This window comes from Pteropus medius, unplaced genomic scaffold (assembly GCF_902729225.1).
Source record: "Pteropus medius unplaced genomic scaffold, Ma_sr-lr_union100, whole genome shotgun sequence".
Classification (NCBI taxonomy): Eukaryota; Metazoa; Chordata; class Mammalia; order Chiroptera; family Pteropodidae; genus Pteropus; species Pteropus medius.
This window is the reverse complement of record NW_024340696.1, coordinates 25,954,590-25,972,551: the sequence shown is the minus strand read 5'-3', so window position 1 is coordinate 25,972,551 and position 17,962 is coordinate 25,954,590. Positions and strand designations below refer to the sequence as shown.

Sequence of the window (17,962 nt, the reverse complement as noted above, 5' to 3'; positions counted from 1 at the left end):
TTTCACCCACATCCTCAGCCCGTTTGTCTGATCTTAGATATGGGTATACTGGTTTTAAAATTGCCCTGGGTGAAAAAAATTGTGGCAATAGTGGACAGACATGTTCTGGTAATAGTAAAATTTTTTAGATTGTGCAAGTAACTGCCCTGGATCACATTCCCTAGGAGCAGAGCCTGAAACGGGGGTTCTTGTGCAATTGATTGAGGGCATGTTGTCAGGAGGAGCGTGAGGAAAGCAGGATGGGGCCAGGGAGGGCCAAAAGCAAGAATGTGGTCTGCACTGCATTCTGGCTTCATTCCCATCCGCTGAGAACTAGAATATGAATTGTTTGGCAAAATGAGTCCCAGTTGAGGCAAAGGGGTGGGTTGATCATGGTCTAAGGGCTTGCCCAGGGGAAGGGGATAACTCGCCTGGCAGGACAGCTCCCTTTGGCCAGGGTAAGTGCTCCAGAAGGGCCTCTGTGTGAGTAGCTGGCCCTCAACAGCCGGGAGATAGGTGCACTGGTAACAGGGACCTGGGTGGGACTCCATCAGCATCTACCAGAGGGCAAGTTAAACCAGATTGCTAGTCCCCATCCCCCAGAGGTTCCGATTCAGTAGGTCTGGGGTGAGGCTTCAAAATTTGCATTCCTAGTGATGCCGATGTTGGGGGCTGCACTCTGAGAAGCACTAACTTGTGAAGTACAGTAACTTCACAAAATACACTGCGAGTATCTGTATATACAGAAACTGAAGGCTTAATGCTTTCCTGATTATTAGAAACATCTGAGCTGAAATAAGTGGTTTCCTGTTATGTTCAAATAAAACTACTTCTTACCAGTGGTGAACTAAATCTTAGCTTTTAGGTCAGTAGGAAGAGGCAGATTTACATATGCTTCAGCATCAGGGATTAGGGGCACTGGCCAAATGTGATGGCTTTTGCCAGAACATTTCTGTATGGCTAAGCATGTCTGTTGATTTTATTATAAGGAGTAAGAATTCCCTTGTTCTTCTAAATAGAGTTTGTAATCCAGATGGTGAACTATATCCCTGACAGCGGTTTAAAACATGTAATGCCACAGCCTCTCCTTCCAGAAGCTCCTGCAGTGACAGCTGTGTATTCAGAAATCATGGTGGGTCCCTAAATTACAGAGAGTTCTGTTTTTCATAAGAGCTTCCATTTTCTGAGCACCTGTAATGAGTTGGGAATGTGCTAGGGACCTGACAAGTGTTATTTAACCCTCACAGAAACCCTGTGGAGTAGATATTTTTATCTCCCATTTTACAGAAAAGGATGCTTCCAGAAGTTACATAACTTGTCAAGGTCATACCACCTCTAGTAATGGCCAACCTGACTCCAAAGTTTGTGCCATTGATTTCCATGCTGCTACTTATGCAGTTGTGCGTATTAAATTCCTCTACCTAGTGGTCCCCTGCCCTTTAACTTAGGGTTTTGCTGACTATCTGCGGTCTCTGAGCTTCTGGGTCCATCCAAGCGAGAATGTTTGACTCAGGAAACGTTTCAGTGCCATAGGAAATATAACAAAGAATGCAATAGGAATCATCTCTGCCTCTAGGAAATTCAGCAGAAACATTTGTAACACTTGCTATCTCTTGGGCACTATTGATTCTAACAAGTCTCAATCTTATTTGTTGGCAGTTAGTCTGAGCTTGGAGAGAAGGTTCTGATTTGGTAAACAGCACAAAACCTGACCTCTCTTACCTGAAACTGATTTTCCAGATGCATGTAGGTATAAGCAGACTGAGAACCTTGGCTCCTCCCCACGGTGCAGCCAAAGCCACCCCAGAGGTAGCAGGGCTGGGCTCTCGCCTGAGGCACAGCTGCAGGACTGCATATTTCCTGACTCCCCCGTTTCTCACAGACGGACACAGTTGCTAAGTATGCTCTGAATGCTGGCTGCAGAACTCAATAGCTCTGGTCTTTCTGGGGCTGTTTCTGCTATTTCTGACACAAGGGATTAAATCTCAGCATAGGCAGATGCCAGCTATGAGGAGGCATATACTTCAGCATGTTCGGCCCATAGTGATGGGTGCCTTCTCTCCAGATTACTAATACTGTTGCTTAGATCCAGAGTTGGCTATCAATTTAGCCTCATTTTTTTTTTTTTCTGTCTCAGAATCAAGGGTTAAGGGATATACCCTACAATCCTAAAGAAAATTCTCCACACATTTTGTGGGGAAGTATCTAATAGTATCTAACCCCTCTGAGTGGGGCTCTAGAAATGGGTATCACCAGTCCAGACCTCTAAACAGAAATTGCCTATTTTAGACACTTGCTCTTCCACCCTGACTGCAGTCGTTGGGGCTTCACTTGTCTGCCTTGGGGGAGGTCCTTCCAACTTTAAAGTCCCGGGATGGAAAGCCCACTGGGTGCAGCTGACACCTCTACCAAGGAATTGAAGTACACGACGAGTGATCCATGTCTGCAGGACTTCGCAAAATTTAAACTGTCACTATCCTGTTTTTAATATACCTGGTCTGATAACCAATAATGACGAACAAAAAAACTTTTACAAAGCCCAGCAAGCTCATCTTTGAGAGGAACGGGAGAGTGGCAGTCTCAGAAGGCTGTATCCGATTTCAGAGCCTTCAGAGAAATTCCAAGCAATATATTGGGTAATAGCAGCTACCAAAAGGCAGAAGTGGGAGCTTGCATGTGTAGGAAAGGAGAACTTATAAAGTGTGTATGTTACAGGAAACTACACCTCTTTACACCTATGTTAGACTGGCAAAAGTCAGAAAGCTGGATTGTGCCCAGGACTAGGTGAGGCTATGGGTCTACAGCAGCTTTGTATGTTAGTGGGAGGGCAGCCTGGTGCAGCCATTGCAGAGAGTAAGCAAGCACTATGTTATCTGTGGTGAGGGGAGCTGGTGGAGTCTGGGAAAATGTCACTGGGAGAGTGGATAGGCAAAATGTGGCAGATGCACACTGAGATTTATTATGCAGCAGAGAAGCCATGGATTAGATGTACCGATAGTGCCATGGATGGATCTTAAAAACCATCTAAATGCAAAAAGATACAAAATGAAATATATAGTAATGCCATTTATGAAATTTAAATATATGTGCACAGAACAGCAAAACAGTTTACAAAAATGCATACAAAAAGAATGTCTACAAACAAAAAGATACACATTAAACACATTAGAATAGTCAGTTAAAATAAGGGAGGAGGATCTGTAGAAATACATGAGAACAAGAGAGGGAAAAAAATAACTTGGAAGAACTTGGAAGGTGGGTACCGGTGCTAGGGCATTTCCTAATAGAAAAACCTGTGTGCATGCAGTATTAAAAAAATTATTCCTTGTCATCCCATGATAGTAGACTGTCTCAACCTCAACATTTGGGTCAGATAATTCTTTGTTGTGGGTGCTATCTGTGCACTGTAGGATGTTTAGCAGTGTTATTGGGTCTCTACCCACTCAATGCCCATACGACTCCCTTACTTGTAAGGACTAAAAATATCTCCAGACATTGCCAAATGTCCCTGGGCGGCAAAATTACCCCTGGTTGAGAACGACTGCATTAGAAACATCCAAACCTTTATCTTTTCATCATGTTGGTCATATTTTCAATGAGGAAGTCTTGCCAGGATGGCATTACAAAGCAGCTGTCATTTCAGCTGAGTAATGAGTGGGCTATAAATCTTTATGAATTGCTTTAGTTTCTGCTACTGTTCTGTTACTGTTTCATAAATATGTTCCAAGTCCCTTGCACTGTAGATAAACTAGAGAAAGATCAGTTTTTGCCATGTGCTCGGACCAAAACGATTCTCCATCATCAGATGTTTTGTTTGATTTTTTTTTTTAAAAAAAACAGAGAAGTCTCTAATGGGTCAAACCCTGCCAAGCAGCTAAGTTAGGTACTAATTACCAATACTGTTTCAAAAAGCCTTTCAAATAGCTCTTCCTGCTCTCTAGCTACCATCAGTTCATCTTGCCTCATACAACACATTTTAACTTCCAAAGACAGGACAAGGTAAAGCAATTAGTATCCTGATCTCCATAAGGAAGCTGAAGCTCAGAGAGGTTAAGGTCAAATTATGATCAAGGTAATCCAAATCATTAGGGCAAGACTGAGCCTAAAAACCAGGACTTCTGACATTACTAGATCATGCTGCCCCTTACCATCCAACACTCCTCAGGCTTCCTATTATTTTCCGAAGAGAAGAAAGAGAGAGAGAGAAGACAAGAGGAAAGAAAAGAGAAAGAGGGAGAGGAAGAAAGGGACAGAAGTGAAGGAAATAAGTAGGAAAATTCATATAATCTCCTAAATTACAATTCATAACTAATTTATATTGTAATTAAATGTAATTATTTTTACTGTTGACTCAGTAAAGCCCAATTAATAAGTGATAAAATAGAAACCTTTCCTGTTATAGTGCATAGTACATATCATTTCTTCCTGAGAGCTTATTTAAGCTTTTAAATAAAAATTGATTTTCCTTAGTCTTCTGAAATCTGAGCTGGTAAGTGGGCCCAAACATCCCATTGCTTCGGGCTACAGAATTACCCCTTCACTGTCAGTTAACTTGAATTTTCACGAATTCCTAGAAGGCAAATAAAAGGAGCCAGAAACAGCCAGTCTTTTTGGCATGACACAGTCTAATAAGTCTATTTGAGCTGATCCTTCCAATGCTAGGAAATAACTCTTAGGAATATACAAACCAATTTATGTATACAGATGCCCTTTTCTTGGATGATGTATATTTGTGTGTGTCCCTTCTAATACTACTTTTTTTTTTTTTAAGGCTTTGTCCCTTTTATAATTTCCTTGAGAATTAGAATTGGTCTCTGATTCTTTATTTGCTTCATTGATAAAAATCTGTGTATTTTCTTTCACCCGAAAATTAAAATGAGTCACATTTTTTCTGTAAAGGGCCAGATCGTAAATATTGCAGGCTCTGTGGGCCACAGAGTCTGTCATATATTCCTTTCTTTTTTTAAACAACGCTTTAAAAATGTAAAATCCATTCTTGAGTGTCATGCAAAAGACCTCTGGCTGCCTTAGTTTATCAACCCCTACCCTAAACAATCGATTTTAAATGAGCCCTAACTAGCCCATTTGGAATTAGTTGGAAGTTTACTTATCCACACTTGTGAAGACAAACTGAAGAACTGAGGCCAACATGCTGATAATTCAGAAAGGCCAGTGGGGAAAGGGATCTCCTAATGCTTCTTCCCTAAGGCAATAAAGTGTGACTTTGACTTTGCTTAGCTTTGCCTTAAAAAGCCTGAACCAAGGGCAGCTGGCCAACAGGTATAAAAGTGAAATATAAACACTAATAAGGCCAGTTTATTTTACACTACCTCCTGAGGCAGTTAACGTGGAAACAGCAGGCCAGTCACTAACACCTTCTCTGGGCTTAGTTCATTCAGCACACATCTCGCTCAAGCTCATGAGGTCAAAATAAGCACAAATCAAGGCCAGGAGAGAAATTCCGGCCAATGGTACTATCTCCAAGATATGGATCTTGATTTCCACAAAATGGCTCAGATTCCACAAATGGTAAGAGAACTTTATTTTAACGAAGATGTCTGCTTTTTAAGCTAGCTCCTTCCCCTACCACTAGAAAGTAGCTTTATCACTAAAAAGCAGTCCATTTATTTAAGCATACTCTTTTTAGGCAATTTTAACTTTTTCCACCTCCGTAACACCACTCTGTATTTTTCACTTTCAGTCTTCTCTTCAAAGACTTTTTTCAGGAGAATCCGCATCACCGTCTCTGTTTCTGCTTCTTTATCTTCTCCAATTAAAAGATCCAAGGTATCTCCCTCTTTCACCTGAAAATTAAAAGAAAACTGAGCCTTTATTACATCTTGGGAAATGCATGCCAATGCAAACATCCCTGATTCGAGTTTTCACCAGGTGATCATCACCCAAGGGCAGGTGAGAAAAGGTCCTGACTCCTTTGTAACAGTCACTTATCCCTAGGGCCTCACTCAGAGGTGCCTCAAAGCCCACTGCGCTCAATACCAGCCAGGGTCCTTCTTTCAGACCTAGACAACTGGCAGCTTGTGAACTATCTCTGTCTGATGTGGCTCAAATATTCACCTCTATTGGATGATTTAAGTAAACACCTGAATGGAGGCATTTATTTTGGTAACACGGCAAAAGATAAAGTGGGGCACAGTAATTACTACATGTGCTGAGAAGACAATTTCCAGTGTAAGACTTTTCATTGATTTCATCTAGATGAGCTACATAATTGGGCACTAGGCAGTGGGTTGGAAATTAGTCACTGTGAAACAGTGGTCATCTGTATCTCTTAGAGAAATGGAAGTAAAAAACTGCTTTTCTAGCCCTGGCTAGCCCCAGGGATGCCACATCGTCAAGAACAGAGACAGGAAACAGAGACCAAAGGGATCATTGCCCGAGGGAAGGGGATTCGGGGGATGGGTGAAAAGGTGGAGTATAGTCAATAATATTGTGATAAGTTTCCATGGTGACAGTTGATTACTAGAATTAGTGGGGCGATCACATTGTAAGGTATAAAAATGTTGAATCATTACATACCTGAAACTAATATAATACTGTATACCAACTATATAAAAAAAAAAGACAAGACTCAACAAAGATGGAAAGTTGCTGAGAAAAACGTCAATTTTGGATGCCGATTCAGTGGGTTCGAAGGGCTGAGGTCAAACTCATTCTTGCCCAGATGGGAGCTTTGGGTTGAGCTAGTGCAGGGCTTGTCCTGCGGCAGTCATGGCATAGTTGCCAGGGAGCTGACAGCCCACAACCAATACCTACCTGGTCTTGGCAATTCAGGATCCCAGGGGATCTGCCCAGTAACTCAGGAAGAGGCTAAATTGACCCAGATGCCATATGCTTCTTCTACTAGAATACAAGCCAGGGATGACCAGGGGCCATCTCATACTGCTCATTACCCTTCCAAGGGGAAGAGGGATGTGTGGGCCATGGGCTCTAAGGGGGCACATGTGACCACTTAAAAGCCTACTAGAGGGATCTTGTTTAAGAAACATGGTGCCATATGCTGACTTTTATTTTCCAGTGAATGCTTTCTGAGGCAGTCATAACTTCACACTCTCGGAATTTCTGTACCTCACCACTGCAAGCCCACATCTGTTCTCCCACTCATGCAGGGCCTCTGCAGGCCTAATACTCAGTCTACAACATGGGACTGCACACCTGCTTGCCACAACACCATTCTGGTCCATCCAGGCAGCCCAGAGTGGCTGGGTGTAAAACTCGCAGGGGCCGATTTTAAACCATTTTCTCCTGAGAAGCAGAAAGGCTCACACTATAGCTAGGCACGAAGACTGCTTCTCCCCCTGAGTTTGAAGGATGGACTGACTTGGGCATCATCTAGGGGGGTTCGTCCTCCTAAAGTTCTGCTGGGTTCACGAAAAAAAACATGGTTCAACGTGTGTGTGTGGACATTTAAAATCAATGTCCAAAAATATAAGGTTTAGGAACCCTGCTTTACCTTTTTTGGTATAACTTTGTTTCATTAAAATTCATTTTTAATAAGTAATATATGAACATGATATAAAATTTATAAAAAAAAAGACAGAGAGGAAAGGTAATCCTTCTTGTGTTCCCTTTCACAGATGTGTGATGTCAGCTCCTTAACAGAGGAGCAGGCTAACCTGGACCTGAAGAGCAGATCCCTTCAGCAGCTTCTAGGGCAGAGAACAGGAAAGGAATGTTTCTCCTCCACCCAGCCAGTCCCAGGGAGAGGTGACTTTAGGTAGGATTCAATTTCCATACCTGGGCTCCACACACTCTCTGTTCAGTGCACAGTTACCCAGCACCTTCAACACTCTGGGCTCCACCTGGTTTGCAGCTCACAGAAAAGCTTTGCTCAGCTGTAGGCGGCCAGTGTTAGAGCTGCAGCATCAGACAAGCACGACTCTTCAGGGCCAGCAGCCAGGCACAGGCCCCACAGAGCAGACCATGGAAGGGGAGGGGTTCTTTATTCCTGCAAGATGCTGTCCTTCCTAATGCCAGGAGACAGCACAGCAGACACAAAGCAAAACTGGCTGGGATTAGGGGCTGTTCCAAATATCTACATTTCAAATCTCCCCTTAGCTGCAGTTACTATGGTTACCAGGCCTCTTAGTAACAAGGCAGCTGAGTGTTAATACTGGCCCTTTCCTTTGCTGACCCTCAGGAGAAATCTGGTAGGCAGCCGAAACAAGAGAACACTCGAGGCAGAATGAAGCAGCAGCAATTAGGCTGTAGTTAACAATATCTCAAAGCAGAGGGAGAAAAATAGACTTGTGGTATTTGTAAATGAGGCCCTGGCACAAAGGTATCTTGCACCAAGAACAGGTCTTGCCTTTGAACACTGCAGCTGGAGAGAAGGGGGCTGGGCTACAGCCATGAAAAAGCAATCAAGGGACGAGAAGTCCCTGGAGTGCCCGATTTCCTGCAGCTCACAGAACAATGACTGATACCCCGACGTCTGAACCTGCCGGGTCAGGTGCCATCAGAGGGATCGTGGGCCTTGTGATTTGGCAGCTGAAACAAGCACTGGGGAGTTCTCTCTCCTGTCCCCTTAGCCGCAAGAACCTGTCTGATCCCAGGAGAAAAGACTCTGAAGAAAACCTCAGTGCTCACCCAGGTCCATGGCCAACGGCTCACACCCTCCCGTGTCCCAGAGCAACAGGATACAGCTCAGGTCCTCCAATCCCAGGGGTGTTTTGAAATGAGAGAAGCTAAAATAAAAACAACCTCCAAAATTGTGTCTAACTTCCCTGCAACATTTGCTTTCTGGACACTAAGAGATTATGTCTGCCAATGCCTCATAGGTCTATGTCTTCCACACTTTTCAAAGGGTGTCTGTCCTAACACTTTTATGTTTTATTAACTTTTACTATCATTACTGTTTTTTCCAATTATGAAAGTGATACAGACTCATGAAAAATTCAGAAAATAAAAAGCATGAAGAAAATATCCATAATGTCCTACTCAAAAATAAATACTAGAAATATTAATATTTTAATTCTAGATGTATTTATGTAATTTATTTTTACAAAACCACATATATTTAACATACTTTTTAGATATATGATTCACTGTAACAACACTGGATACTGGAAATACATTTTCTTACAATGCTTAAAAGTGACTTCTTTTCTTAATAGTCATATTGATATGGCACTGTCAGAAAACATGGAACCTCTTTTTTGATAGCTGTCTTGCGCACAGAACAGTGTATCCAGCAGGTGTCGGGGGGAGGGGTGTACTGCTGAACTGACAAAATCACACATTTGCTCAGGCAACAGTAGGCCAAAGAAATCTCTACATGGATAAAATGTTTATTTTTTAGCCTAATTTTTATTACTTCATGGGGGCTAACATTAATAACTTGGAAGTTTAATTAGTAGATTTAATTTCCAGTTCCGATAGTAGCTTGTCTTAAAATTTTTTTAAAAAGGGGAAGCTTCATTTCAAAGTCATAATGGCGGCAAAAGAGCAAGTGGTTTGTGTGACTGAAGCTGGCTGGTAATTCTCACTAGCGTGACCAGGCCCTAGGGAGACCTCAGAGAGGGTAAGAAAGACAAAAGGACAACCCAAGTAAGAAGCCCAAGGAGAAATTGGGGGGAAAATATCTGGATATCTTAATATCTCACCGTTCTGCTTTTCTTCCATAATTTTTCCCCATTCAGCCTGAGTTCACCTTTATAGAACGCATCTTCCACTTTGCTTTAAAGAAAAAAAAGTCAAAGTGCTTTAAAATAAGAAATATATTCAAAACAATTATACAAGTGTGAGAAAAACATCTGCCATTAGAACTTACTCTGACAGTGACCAACCTCCAAATAAAAACTCCATTCTGGGTGCTAGGAAAGTGATAGTCAATTGCTTCCATATATATCTAAAAGAAGGAGACCTGAATAGATGCTGACCTGCTGCAAATATTTGCTGGTACTATGTGGCAGGTAATCAGTCCTCTGATAGGGCTTTTCCAGAAGGCTCAGGATGTGCATCTGCCCATTCAGGACAGGGCCCAGGGACCTTCACTTGTCTCCTTGTGCAGCAACTGTCTGCTAGGTGGTAGCTCCTGTGATTCACGACAGACTGGGGGGTGGGCACTCCTTTCCCCTCATATACCTGCTCTGAGAGAAAAGCCAGGCACCACACATATGGTTAGGCCATTAAGAAATCCTCTACTAGTCTGCACCGAGGTTGGAGAAACTCCAATCCAGAGGCTGCTGATCTCTCTGAATTTAATCACTGGGGCAACTAGACCAGGGGAAGATGTGGACAAAAATCAGTGCCCTTCCCTCTTGAGGCTCTGACTCCAGGTGACTGACATCTGGGGTCTGCTTAGTAACAGCAGCAGCAGCTACTACTCTGGGAGAGGAAGAGGCCCCTTTACGAGTTTGCTAGATTTTAGAAGACATTTAACAAATCTAATCAGGGTGCCTGTGGGCTCAGAGTCACCTTTATGAGTCTTTAAGCTTCAAAGATTAAAAAATTAAACTATGTCATTAAATTAGGTCATAAAGTACAAGTTACACAAGAAAATCTTTCTGAATTTATCATTCATACCATAATTCTTACCTTGCATGCAGTATGCACACAATGATTGCTAAAGGAATGAATGAACAATGAGGGTCACTAATTGTGTGCAGACTGCATGCAGGCAGTCACTTGACTTCTTTGGGAATCAGTTTTCTTGTCTACAGAATGAAATAATTGAAACAGGTTTTATATAAGACCCTTTCATATAATTAGCCTAGCAGAGAGAGAATGAGAATATTAAAGAAATCTTGAAAGTTACACTTAATATCTCTATGTACTATATATGAACACGCATAGTATTTTCATCATCATAACATATGATGAGTACCTACTATGTGCTAGGCACTGCTATAAATGCTTTAGATACATGGAGAAATACTCATTTAATCTTACCAACTACCTTCTAGAGTAGGTTCTATTATCCCCATTTAACAGATAAGGAAACTGAAGCCCAGAGAATTTAAGTAACTTGCCCAAGGTCATACACAGAACCAAGACTGAAACCCCAGTAGTGTGGCTGCAGAGCCTACATTCTCAGCCATCCTGTTATATTGCTTCCATTGATTCTAAGAGGTATCTTTTCACACTGTGGCATTTGTGAAACCCGGTGTGTTTTATGTTTGCCACACACATCTAACATGGTGATTCCTTTTTCCCTCAAAGCTATTATTAGATCAATAGTTTATCTTACAGTCTTACTTTTGAGTTTTAGAATCAAGACAATATGGCCCATAAGGTTCAAGATTTCTTTAATATTCTCATTCTCTCTCTGCTAGACTAATTATATAAGACTAGTTACCCTCATCGTTCATTCATTCCTTTAGCAATCATTGTGTGCAGACTGCATGCAGGCAGTCACTTGACTTCTCTGGGAATCAGTTTTCTTGTCTACAGAATGAAATAATTGAAACAGGTTTTGTATAAGACCCTTTCATATCTATGGTTATGGATATCTATGGATATAGATATTATGGTTACTCTTCACCATAATATGGGCCGAGTGACTGACAATACTAAATTAAATGATGAATAAGATGACATGTGATTTTGTAATAAAATGCACACTGTACTTACTTTCTTCCAACATCTAGGCCAGTCTTCAGGATAACATCATACCGAAAAGACTGCACTACTTTTTCCAGGTCTTTATAGTCTTTGACTACATTAGGGTCATCCTCGAGCTCCTCTTCCTGCTCACTCATCTCATTGTGATCACTCTCTTCATCAGAGTCCTCTTCATCTTTGACTTTCTGCGGAGTCTTTTTAGTGGATTTTTTAGAGCTAATATTACTTTTGAGTCTTACAGAAAAAGGAAAAATATATTCTGGAGATATTAAAAGCCCTGGGAGTCTCAGTGAGAAAATGTTATGGAATAGAGTTTTATAATTTGATGCATTTAACTTGGTACTAGAAAAATGTAAGTATCGATTCCAGGAAGCACAGAGTTTGCGTGAAGGTGTCCCTCGTAGCACTCCCCAGAGTCCAATCCAGGTATCCGGCTTTCGTAAAACACTGGAGAGCAATCTGACACTAGTCATAGCCATGGTGCATATAACCTGAAACACAATAATTGTTTTATTTCACAAGTGCAGCGTCCTGGCATTCTTACAACATAAACCATACACACCATGAATACTTTATACCTACTAATGTACTTAAGCTCCCCTACAAAAGGCCATATTGGTCTGCATTCTGCATGTACCAAGGGCCATGCACTGTACCATAGTGAACTTCAGGCTGTAATTAACATGCTTACCTCATAGGGTGGTCATAAGGGTAGAACTATATACTAATATGTGTGAAAACACTGGTTCTCCTCTTTCTAACCCCCAAATTAGCTTGGATACTGACTGCCACTGAAATATACTAAAAATACTTTGCAAGGATTTGTTTTTTTTAAAAAAAAATCTCATGGAGAGAAAGACTATTTACTGACTTGTTATCTCTCTACAATATTGATTTTGCCAATGAAGGAAGACCTCAAAACCCAGAGTCAATCTCTCAACTTTATTTCAGCCTCCAACCCCAGCAAATCAGAGCTAGAAATGAACAAATTGGACAGATATGCGTTTTACCCCCTTTTACATCTTCTTCCCACTGTTTAACAGAGGCACTGGCTAGCTAGCAGAAAAGGAAAGGGCCTAGAGACCCACAAACTGGGTAATTGTACTGAGGTGCTGACATGCCAAAGAGCAATGAATTCCTACATTACCTCAAAGGCAGCAGAACCCATCTTATGATGATGGCAGACCTTCCCAAGTACATCAAGTTGATTTTAAGACCATGATTTAGTAATGTGAAAAGGCTTTCCTTTGTGCCAAGGCTATATTTTCAGGCTGATTTGATAACTATTTGCATGATTTTTCCTACTTATTTTCCATTCATCATAAAGCTAACAGCAAATACCTGTAAGCCCTCTCGATAGCACATAGCTAACTACTTCCAAGTTGTATTTGTTAACATTTTGGACCATATTTTTGTTGGCATGAATAAGGCAGTCTACACAGGCTTAATTCTGTATCTCATTGCTCTTAGGACCCCACTGTGAGTCTTAAATGAGAAATAAAGCAGGCTCAATTTAAGGACTGTTTTCAACATAACTGTAATTTGAAATAATTTTTAAATGCTATGAAATCCATAGAGTACTCTAAAATGGTGAATAGAAACTACTTCAAGTACCTTAAAGAGAAATATTATTTGTATAGTCTAATATAATACAGAATCATCATCATTCATAGAAAGAACTTTAAATTTTATGTAAGCAGGGATAAAGGAGAAAACAGTTTCAGTCATTCCCATGGATCACTATAATCAAAAGAAACTTTTTTAAAGTTACCTAATGGTGGACTACTTTTTATTTTGCCAAGTAAAGGTATTTTTTTATCTTTTATTTTACCAAGGATTTTTTTAGTAGTAATATAATTTTTTAAGAGAAAGGAGATTTCAATGATTATACATAAATATATTTTCATCGTAGGAAATTTGTAAAAATATGAAGAAAATTTAAATCACTCATAATCCACTCTGATAACCACTGTTAACATTTTTGGCATCTATTCTTCAGTGTAAAATTTTAAGAAAAATAATTCACTCAAAAGCAGAGCCTCTCATACCTTCCCACCTACCCATAACACACAAGAAAGTTAACCATAGGTGGCCACAGCTCTCTATCATCAGCTTCAAGAATTCTGTGGTAGGCCAAAGTTCTAGATGCACTGGAATTTATCCAGGTAACGTCAGAGTTACGGGCCAAGAGAGCCATGGCTGAAATCACCATCTGCTATTGGGCCTAGATCAGAACAGTTTATATAAGATGCTCATGTAATGAAGTAGATCAAGACCAGCAATAATGATGATTTACCTATTTTTAGGTCAGTGTTTTTCAAACTACGAGTCATGAGCCATTATTAAAATTTTTACTTTTTAAGAACTAGAACTGAAGAGTATAAAAAATATTATAGTACATCACATGTAGTAAGAGTAAATACTGCTTCATGGAACTTTTGTTACAATTACATACATACATATGAATGTAGACACACACAGCGGGTCATCATGTAAAATGTATTTACTGTGGATCACAATAAAAAAAGTTTAAAAACACTGGTCTGACTTCAGCGAATTATTTTTTGCTATCTGGTATAATGCCAAAGACCATATGTATGCCTTGGAGCTCAGGACCTGGCTGCATGTTCCACCCTAATTAACAATACTCCTGGAGCCGTGTGTGTCTGCAGAGATGATAAGGACAGCCTCTAAAGGATAACTCTGTGCAGGTCCCTCCTTTTACAGATAAGTACAAATGAGACTCTAACAAGTTGCTAAGTCATACAGCTAGTAAGTGATCCAGCCAGGATTCCAATGCCAAGTCTTCTTAACACTCATTGATTACTATGGGTCTGGTATGTAGACACTGGTCTACATATTAACTCATTTATTCCTTTTGACAAGACATCTCAGTTACAGGGTCACATAGATACTAAGTGGATTGAAACCTAGGCTCCCTGGCTCCTAAGTCAAGGCTCCTTAACACCATGCTAAACTGCCCACCATTCTTCTGACTCCAAGTCTACTGCTCTTTCTGCCACATCAATTGAAATACCAGAGTGGAGAGTTTCAGGAGTAGAGGAGTGGAGGAAGTGTCACTCCTATTTAGAAGAACTCCTAAGAGATATCTCGTGGAGAGAAGTCCTGTCTCAATGTCAGTGATTGGACTCCCACATATCCCAACACCCTCTACCCCAAAGTCCTGCCTTTTTACCATCCTATTGTCTCCTGTGAGAAATGCCTGGATATGACACTACTCTCTGCATACATCACAAATAGTTACATTTACCTAAACTAGGAAACATTTACTAGCACGAAATAACTGTTTAAAATTACATTTACATGTAATTATAATAAACATAACCAAAAGGTCAAGCCAAGCATTACCTCTGTATATATTAGCTACTCCCTCTCTTTCTGATCTGCTTCACTCTCCAACAAGCAAACATTAGTAAATGCTGGAAGTTTAGATAAAACTTATGAAGATAAAATTGAGAAAACACACTAATTTTTGCTAGAGATGACCATTTGTAGATGTTAGCAGTGGACAGCGAGGGCCACAGGGGTGGGGTCTGAGAACCTAGGTCCTGCCTCAGAGCTTTGAAACTGGGCAGAGGAGTGGGAGTGCCAGACGAGAGGGCTAACCAGGCCCCAACCCCTCTTCAACCAGAGTAGCAGTGTTGGTGAATACTGGGGTTCCTTATATTTCATTTGAAAAAAAGATTCTACTACTGAAAAAAAGTTTCTGTCCTTTTAGCACGGCCTCCCCTCTTCCAGGCCCACACAAGAGCCACCACGCTCCTCTACCCTTCCTTGCCTACATTCACCATGCCCCTTTCCAAACTCATGTTGTACCAGTGCTGTGTATCTTCTATACTATTCTTACCTTTCAAACTCTATGGCTAGTGACAAGGCAGGAATTGTGCCCTGATCCTTACTCCCATCCCCAATCTGCTCAGCAGATACAAAAAACCAGTGAATACTTGCAGATTCATTTTCAATGAATGAGCATCCTACCTATTACTATATCCACCTTCACTTTCACTCATTTGCCTGCATATGCCAAGTGGCCAGCTAGGTCTAGGTATAAAACACAGTCCTTGTCCTCAAAGAACTGCCATTTAGGTGGGATGTGGGCAAGTAAACTGGCTGTCAGAGAATGTAAGTGAAAGTTGAGGTCCAGTGGAGGCTGGATCCTGCATAACCTGGAGCCCAGAGCAGGGATGCTTGAGGTGAGTTCTGATGGCAAAGGTGGTCTGCAACTGAGCTTTGGGGTAACAGCAAGTTACAACAGTTAACTTTTTGCTTTCTAATGAACCATTTCCATCAGCATGCTGTTACTTCTCATTCAAAAGCCAACCAACCAAAAAACCTTCTCTTAACCCCAGCCTCTACCTTTCTTGCTCCTCTTTCCAACAAAATTCCTTAAGAATTGTCTATACACTCACTGCCTCTGTTTCTAAATCCAAAAGGTCACTCATTAGTCTCCATCTTATTTGACTTCTCAGCAGCATTTGAAACAGCTAATCACTGTCCTCTTCCCACTTGGCTTCCAGAACACCTCACTCTTGGTTTACCTACAGCATCCACTGCTGCTTCTCAAGACTCCTTTGCGGCTTCCTTCTCTTCTCCCTGACATCTTAATGTTAGAGGACACCAGCTCAGACTCTGATCCTCTTCTCTTCTACATTCGTTTCATCCAGCTCAATCTTTCAGTTTTGACAAAAGCATATCAAAACAATGTACATTTTTATGGCTTTAAATACAATCTGTATGCCAACTACTCCCTAATCTATATCTCCATTCCAGACCTTTCTTCCAAATTTCAGACTTATGTATCTGTGCAGAAAAGGCTTCATATAGCAGGCCCTAGACTGTTATTCTTAGAAAGGCCTACTTGCAAGATGGCCCTTGGCTGGTGTCTGGAAACTTGGATTTCATGGTTCTCACCATTCCTAAAACTGATAAGAGTGGCTCACTGTGCCTAAACTGTTTGTACAATTTCATTTATGCTGAACACCTGCTTTCCTTTTGAGAGTACGGAATTTTGGTACAAATTCGGTAGAGGGGGCCTATGTGACTAAATCCCAGTAAAAACCCTGGGCCCCGAGTTTCTAATGAGCTTTCCTGATAGGCATTGCACATATGCGTCACAATTTGTTGGAGAAATTAAGCATGTCTTGTGTAATTCCACTGGCAGAAGAGGACTCTTGGTTTGGAAGACTGCTCATGATTTCCTCCAGACTTTGTCCCATGCATCTACTCCCCTGCTGATGGTGCTTCGTATCCTTTTGCTGTATTAGATCATAGCCGTAACCCATAGCTGAGTACTGTTGAGTCTTCCTAGTGAATCAATGAACCTGAGAGTGGCCTTGAGGACCCAACGCAATATCCAACTGCCTATTAGATATCTCCATTTGAGTACATAACAGGAACCTCAAAAACTGGTCCAAAAACAAACTTCTGGTATATCCCCGGTCCCAAACCTGTTTTATCTGCAGCCTTCTCCACCTCAGTTGATGGTAACTCTACCCTTCTAGTTGTTGAGAACAAAAGCTTCCAGTCATTCTTGACTCTGCCCTTTCCCTCATTACCCATATGCATTATGTCAGAAAATCATGTTGGCTTATCTTCAAAGCATGTCCAGTATCCCACCACTTCCACTGTTACTAGATTCAGGCCACCATCGTCTACCACCAGGATTACTATGAAGGCTCTGTTAGAGGGCTCTCCATAGAATGGTCAGAGTGATTCTTGTAAAAAGTAATTTATACCATGTTGCTCCTTTCCTCAAAACCCTACAAAAGCACTGAGAAATGCAAAATCCCTACCGTGGCCTATAGGCTCTCTGTGGTCCGACCCCTCTACTTCCTCTCTGACCTCATCTCCTGCCTCTCTAACCCTCTGAGCGCTCACTCAGCTCCTTCCTTGATGGCCTTCCTCATACACAGCAGGCACATTTCTGGGTAGAGTCTTGTGTATCAGCTGCACCTAGAACGCTCTTACCCCAAATATCTGCACAGGTAATTTATCTTCACATCAGAGATCTACTCATTCCAACTCTATTTAATAGGCATCTTGTCCTCCCAATATCCCCTTACTCTGCTTTACTTTCTTCCCCTACAGCAGGGGTCCCCAACTCCTGGGCTGAGGGCAGGGACTGGTTCGTGGCCAGCTAGGATAGGAACCTGGGCCGCACAGCAGGAGGTGAGCAGCGGACAGGTGAGTGAGGAAAGCTTCAACTGTATTTGCAGCCGGTACCCAGAGCTAGCATCACCAGCATCGCTGCCTTAGCTCCATCGCAAATTATCAGGCATTAGCTTCTCATAGGGGCAGCGGTCCCTGGTGCCAAAGGCTGGGGACCGCTGACCTATATAGCATTTATTATTTGCTATCATATAATTTACTAATGGGTTTT

General features: G+C 41.5%; 1 protein-coding gene and 1 long non-coding RNA gene across 5 annotated transcripts in view; both read right to left on the bottom strand.

Moving 5' to 3' along the window:
* Positions 1-4,694: 4,694 nt before the first annotated feature.
* MTRES1 (mitochondrial transcription rescue factor 1) overlaps positions 4,695-17,962 on the bottom strand; it is a 14,303-nt gene continuing 1,035 nt past the window's right edge. For all 3 annotated transcript variants that reach the window (XM_039869787.1, XM_039869775.1, XM_039869780.1), the window contains exons 2-4: positions 11,572-12,053; positions 9,603-9,675; positions 4,695-5,783 (exon numbers count right to left, since the gene is read on the bottom strand). In XM_039869787.1, coding sequence (XP_039725721.1) covers positions 5,604-5,783; positions 9,603-9,675; positions 11,572-12,041 — 723 coding nt within the window. In that variant the 5' untranslated portion in view covers positions 12,042-12,053 and the 3' untranslated portion in view covers positions 4,695-5,603. The remainder of the gene's footprint in view (positions 5,784-9,602; positions 9,676-11,571; positions 12,054-17,962) is intronic.
* Positions 6,484-9,596, bottom strand: LOC120607948 (uncharacterized). 2 transcript variants are annotated; one of them, XR_005654277.1, is made up of 3 exons: positions 7,735-9,596; positions 7,264-7,358; positions 6,484-6,544 (listed from the first exon to the last, which is right to left on the bottom strand). It is a non-coding gene; the product is annotated as an uncharacterized LOC120607948 (long non-coding RNA). The 2 variants fall into 2 exon arrangements; XR_005654278.1 differs by having other exon boundaries at positions 7,264-7,355.